The sequence below is a fragment of the Lactuca sativa genome, chromosome 4, assembly GCF_002870075.4.
Source record: "Lactuca sativa cultivar Salinas chromosome 4, Lsat_Salinas_v11, whole genome shotgun sequence".
Lineage (NCBI taxonomy): Eukaryota > Viridiplantae > Streptophyta > Magnoliopsida > Asterales > Asteraceae > Lactuca > Lactuca sativa.
The window spans coordinates 285,313,213-285,319,789 of record NC_056626.2 but is presented as its reverse complement, the minus strand read 5'-3'; the positions used below and the strand labels follow the sequence as shown (position 1 = coordinate 285,319,789).

The following is a 6,577-nucleotide window of genomic DNA, read 5'->3' as shown; positions in this document are numbered from 1 at the left end:
TCTTCTTGCTCATCCTCACTTCCCAATTAATCTATAACAGCTTGTCTTCCTTCTTCTCATCTTACCTTCCCAATTTCAAGGATCAGTTCCATCTCCCCCAAAGTTAGAGTACAAAGAACAAACCTGATATCCCAAACCCTAGATGAGAATCCAAATGAAACTAACATCACAACTCCTGTATCCTTCTTTACCCTTGACGTTCACCAATCAATCGAGAATAATCATTATTCTTTATCCATAAAGTTATGCACACATATCAACACAGGTTCAACCTAATTCCATTGGTGAAATTGATGTTCTACACGATTTCTACAAACAGATGAAACGAAGATCAATTTTTGATTTCTGCAAAAAAAAAAAACAAAAAAACTATGGTTTCTTGGGGTTGAAGTTTGAAATCAATTTTTTTCAAGAGTTCTTAGGTTACAAGATCGTCATTTTCCTCTTCTAAAGTAATCAAAATGAAACTTGTGGCATAACATTTTTTTAGAAATCTTGTTGTGGTTTCTGGTAGCTTATATCCTCCTCCTACTCAGTTGTTCCTTAATTTCATGGTTTTTTTGTGGGTTACATGTGAAACGATCCATTGCAAGAGAATGAGGGGTGTGATCTTACTGGAGTGAATCAATTTTAACATAGTTGTGCACCAATCGATCTGCAATTGAAAAATGGTAATGGTGTTCAGACATACCAGTTTCCACAGTGGTCTACGATTTTTTCTTTCTGATGGTTGTAATGGAGGTGGGGGATGTGAGCAAAAGCAACGAGAGGGAAGAATTGACAGTGAAAGCACATGCGTAAACTTGTTTATTTGGATTTGGGTTTCTTTGGAATCGACACAAACGAGAGAGAGAGAGAGAGAGAGAGAGAGAGAGAGAGAGAGAGAGAGAGAGAGAGAGAGAGAGAGACTTTTATTTTTTAATTAGTTAAATAAATAAATAAGTATTTAGATTTAAAAAAATGAAAGAAATGAAAAATAAATAACCCAAAGGTATTGCAGTCATTTCACTATTCAGAGGGACTAAAAACACAATGAAACTAACTCAAAAGGACTATCAATCCAAAAAAAGTCATGGTTTGGACTAAAACCCTAAAAAAAATGCATACCATAGGGACTATTTTTGCAATTTTGTCTATTTTATTTTTTGTATTTTATATACTTGTTTTGATTTCTTTTTAATTTTAAAAAAAAATTAGCTTACCCCAACTTATCACTCCATCTTACCTCCCCGCCCCTCTCTTTCTCGCCCTCCTCCTCCTCTTCTACTTCTTCTTCTTCTTCCCCCCTTCACCTGCAACTGAAAAATATCTCACACACATACATACATTAAAAAACACATATACAGTAATATACTTAAAATTTGATACACAAGATTGTATATTTCTTTCTCTTTTTCTCTCTCTCTCTCTCTCTCTCTCTCTCTCTCTATATATATATATATATATATATATATATATATATATATATATATATATATCACACACATATGTATACACTGTTTATGAAAGAAGTCAGAAAATAAGGCATTGATTTCATCCCAATCAACATTTCAAAACAACTCATCGATCAAGCTTCCTTCGACTGCATCCTTCACAAGGTCTACGAGCGTGAATGGAAACTCAATCTCCATGATTTCTCTAGCAATAACCCTAACGCAACAATCAATGACCCTCTCTCAGCCTCCTACGACATTGAAATAATCCCAGATCTTGCAATGGAAAATCACCATCAAATCTAGCAATGGAAAATCTCCATCATATCCCCTGTTGTTGCTGTAATCATGGATTCAAATAAAGATTTTTTGGAGTTGATGTTTCGTCGTTCTTTTGCTGATAAGGGTGAGATAAATTAGGGTGAGAACGGATGCAAGCGTATTGAAGAAACCCCGACGGTGAAGCAAGAAACTAGTATGTATGTGTGTGAAATTTTTAAGCTTGTGATTAAAATTTGAAACTGAATTTTATATACAATCACAAATATAAAAAAACCCTGAAACTTGTGTGTATGTGTGTGAAATGTTTGTGGGGTTTGAAGAAAAAGGAGTGGGTGGTATATGACATACATCACGCCAGAGATGTTTTAGGCCTCAGGGAGAGAGAGAGAGAGAGAGAGAGAGAGAGAGAGAGAGAGAGAGAGAGAGAGAGAGAGAGAGAGAGAGAGAGAGAGAGAGAGAGAGAGAGAGAGTTTTACTCATTTTCTTCTTCTTATTATTTTTATTATTATTATTATTGAAATGTTAATAAAATATAAAAAATGTAAAAGTAAATAAATAAAGGATAACTGTTTTTTTAAGTTTTTTTAGACCAGAATCACAAAAATTTCTTGATTTCAGACCTTTAATGTTTCTAAACTTTTTGGATGCTTGAAAGTTTTTTAGAAACCATATGACCCGATTATGCAGTTTTGTCTTTTGAAAACTTTTTTGAGCCATTTTGAATGTTTAAGAACAAGACATCTCGTCCTCATTGATTTTAATAAACATTGTGTTTTTTTTGCTAGGTGTTACTAAAATTTTGATAATATTGGACCCCGATTTAATTTTTGTCTGGATCTAACACCGGTACTAGTCGTTGTTAGTTAGGGAAAGAAAATAAACTCCGTTGATTGATCAAAACATCATCGCATTCATGAAGATACAACAACTACTCTACTGACTAAAAACATACATACGTGATTAGTCTTTATCCTTTAGATACATGTTTGTTTCTAAAACCTATATATCAAAACTAAGGCAAACTAGAAATCAGAGTTTTAAATCCTCATCGTGTCAGTTCATTAAGATATCTTTCAGCAATGGCAGCATGAGTTGCAGCTCCAACAGGAAGCACATCTTCATCGATCATGAAATACGGGGAATGTCCGGTGTGTGTGGAACCCAATGTCTCATTCATTATCCCAATATAGAAGAACGCTGCAGGGACTGCCTCAGAGTAGAATGAGAAGTCCTCAGCACCCATCATTGGCGGCACCACCATGAAACTCGCCGGACCGACAAGCTCCATCGCCACCTTTCTCACATGTTCGTACATCCTCTCATCATTGACTGTTGGTGGATATATCGTCGACTCTTTCTTGAAGAAATCCACTGTTGCCGAGCATCTAAAAACACTTGCCTGCTGTACAATCACCTGCTCCATCCACGTGAAATAACTTAGTTGGTGTCTTTCAAGGAAGCTACTTGGGAAGAGTACAAAATAAATTAATTAAAGCAAAATTTAAAAATAGTACGACTTATCATGAAGAGAAAATTTGTTTATTACGATCTAACAAAAACAATCATACATAACTTATCGAACTAAGGTTGCGTTTACTTTTTCTCTGTTACGTGTCGTTTGGGTAAAATAATGTCTAAAACTATTTGAACAAATGATAACACGTTTGGTGAAAATAAAATGGAAAACTAAATAAATGTAAATTATAGAAAAATTAGGATTTAATGGCCAAAGTCTCGGTTCTCTCTTTATGTTAAAAGAAAAGAAAAATAATAATCAGTTATATTATAGACTGATATAAAAAACATGTAATACCCTTGGTAAATAAAAGAAATAAAAAACACCATGGTGACAACTAACCTCTTCGATTCTTTGAATAAGTTGGTAAAAACTAGTATTTGAAAACGCTCTTAAGGTTCCTTTCAAAACAACGGAATCGGGCATCACGTTAAGGTCATCACCGCCATCAAAGGTTGTAACAGACACAACCTGGGAATCGAGGGGATTTGCTTCTCGTGACACGATCCCTTGCAAACTTATGACAGTTGCAGAGGCAGCCAAAACTGGATTAACAGATCCAGTTTTGGCCTGGATAATTGCTTTAAAGAAGCCACAGCCTGCCAAAAGTGGGCCGGGCCTTGACCCGATCACACCAGTCTCGTGTTGGTGTGAAACATGAGCCGCAAAGATTGCCTCGACATTTTCAAGAGCACCATCGGCCATCATCTTTTTGGCACCATTACCGGCTTCTTCCGCTGGTTGAAAGATAAGTACGACAGTCCCCTATTAAGAAAACATCAAATTAATGAATGTAGTGGGGTGTTTAATGTATCATAGTTCTGTTTTGAAGTTAGCCATTCCCTTGAAGTACCCTTCATTTTCAATGACAAAAGAAAAGGTACTAAATTCAACGATTCCCCAAATATTTATGAAAACTATACTATAAAGTTATTGTCGGGCCCAAGATCCCACATGGTTGGTGTATGTGTTCCTACTTTTTTAATCTTTGTGGTTAGTCTGAAAACTAATCATTATTATTATTAATTTTCTGTGTTAACTTCGTAAAAACTAACAGACTATATATCTGAAACTACTTTCGCTCTTAATAGAGTTTTTTAAAGGTTTTAACTTCATTTTTCAGTTCCTCTTATTATGAAATTATTATACCATCAGCAAATTAATAATTATATGAATGCCACGTGTATAATAAACAAGACGACAAAAAACTTAATAAAAATGCCACGTATACACTAAACATACAAAACTAAAAAAACATAAAAAAAGAAGTCATGACAGAGAGAAACTTCCAAAACCCCACGTGCGTTTTGTCTTTTCGTGCGCTTCTTGGGCCTTTTCTTCATTTTAGAATTCGTGATTAGTGCGTATTTTGTTGAGTTTTTCTGTATTTAGATATCACTAGTGGGTTGAAAGTTTGTTCTGTTTTTGTAGAAAGTGAAAACGAAAATATGGAGACATGTGACAATGATAATGTAGGATGTGGTGAACGGTGGGTCCATTATTATTGTAATAATAATAATAATAATAATAATAATAATAATAATAATAATAATAATAATAATTGATTAATTAATTAGTAATTAATTAAGAAGGCCTGTCAACATTTTGTAACCGGTTACGTTTTATAATACATTAATTGAGTGGCTTTGACCCTAAAAAAGATGAGTAATGGGTTAAAATGCGTGTTTTAGGCATTAACATTAAAAAAGATATTTACCAAATAGTCTTAAGATATTTTACAAAATAGTCTTTGATCATGATTTTAACAAAATTAATTTGTTCTTTTACTATACAAACACTCATCCCAACATTTTTATACATGATTTTTAGGAATTTTATGGACGTATCAATTAAAAATTCGACTAATAATGTCCAGAATTTCCAAACACAATATTTAAAGACATTAAAAACTCATTTAACATACAATAAAGAAGAAAAAGGAAAGAAACCCAACCTTTAAAAGATGCTCTCGAGACTTCAAGATCTTGGCAGCTCCAAGAAGCATCGTTACATGTGCGTCATGGCCGCAAGCGTGCATTTTCCCGGGAACTTTGCTTTTATGCTCCCATTCCACCGCTTCCTGTTTTATTAATTTGACATGTGCTTTAAGAAAATATTACATTTAGCATTCTGACAAATATATATTTAAAATTTGAAGTAGTTGTCATAAAATTTATACTTTCGGTTCTAAGGAAAATAAGAAAAGGAGAAAAAATCTCAACCTGAATAGGCAGCGCATCCATATCAGCTCTGAGGGCGACGAACGGAGCTTCACCTGTGCCGATAGTAGCTCTGATTCCGGTGATCGCCAACGGAAACCGGTAACCAATTTCCATCTTCTGCAACTCGTTTCTAATGAGTTTACTCGTCTCAAACTCCTGGAACGCCAGCTCTGGGTTTTCATGTATTTTTCTCCTCAACGACTTCAACCACTGTACGTTCTGCGGTCGTTTCGCCATCGACAAAATCTCCTCAGAGCAAGCCTCCGACCATACCCTGCATGAATCGGAAGGCGTTTGTAGTAGTCTGTGAGGTGGGAAAACGAACAAAGTTGTGTTTCTCAAGGATTCGGTATCACTGATTTGGAAAGAAGTAGGTTCCAGGTATGAATAGCCATGGTTGTTGCCGGAAAACGCGGCAGCAGCGACAGTGGAAAGGGAGAGAAAGAAGATGATACGGTGCTCCATTTGTAATTTGTTGAAGAGAGAAGGAAGAGGGTGGTTGCCTTAAAAGAGAGAGAGAGAGAGAGAGAGAGAGAGAGAGAGAGAGAGAGAGAGAGAGAGAGAGAGAGAGAGAGAGAGAGAGAGAGAGAGAGAGAGAGAGAGAGAGAGAGAGAGAGAGAGAGAGAGAGAGAGAGAGAGAGAGAGAGAGATTTAACATGTGTAGATATTAAAAGCGTATTAGTACAACAAGCGTATGAAGCACGTGTGATAATTGGTTTTGTCGTCTTCAGTTTTGGGAATATGAATCGTCCTTTGTCCGCATTTTTAAGACCATATTCTAAATACATAAAATTTCATATAGCTTTGCCAAATTTTATAATTTAAGAATTTCTATAAAAATATCACATCATAAGTCCTTAGGAAACAACCAAACGGAAAGGAATGGAGGAGACGAAAGGGCATGACGAAAATGGAGCAGAGAACTGGACAGAGGTACAACGACAAAGGCAATCGGTGCTTCCTAAGGACTTATGCTGTGATATTTTCGTTATGTTTATGAATCACAACATTCTTCTTCAAACTCAAGATTGAACGGAGATATCACAACATTCTTCGTGACAAATATTCCAGTTGGGACCTACGACATGGAGCTTCGTTCGATTTTTCAGGGATTTGGTAAAGTG

General features: G+C 35.5%; 1 protein-coding gene across 1 annotated transcript; it reads right to left on the bottom strand.

The window, feature by feature from the left end:
* Positions 1 to 2,605: 2,605 nt before the first annotated feature.
* Positions 2,606 to 5,957, bottom strand: LOC111882459 (IAA-amino acid hydrolase ILR1-like 6). The gene is made up of 4 exons (XM_023878827.3): positions 5,454 to 5,957; positions 5,186 to 5,311; positions 3,574 to 3,996; positions 2,606 to 3,129 (listed from the first exon to the last, which is right to left on the bottom strand). Exons 1-4 carry the CDS (start codon positions 5,916 to 5,918, stop codon positions 2,761 to 2,763), a joined length of 1,383 nt encoding a protein of 460 aa, XP_023734595.1. The 5' UTR covers positions 5,919 to 5,957; the 3' UTR covers positions 2,606 to 2,760.
* Between the last annotated feature and the right edge of the window lie 620 nt (positions 5,958 to 6,577).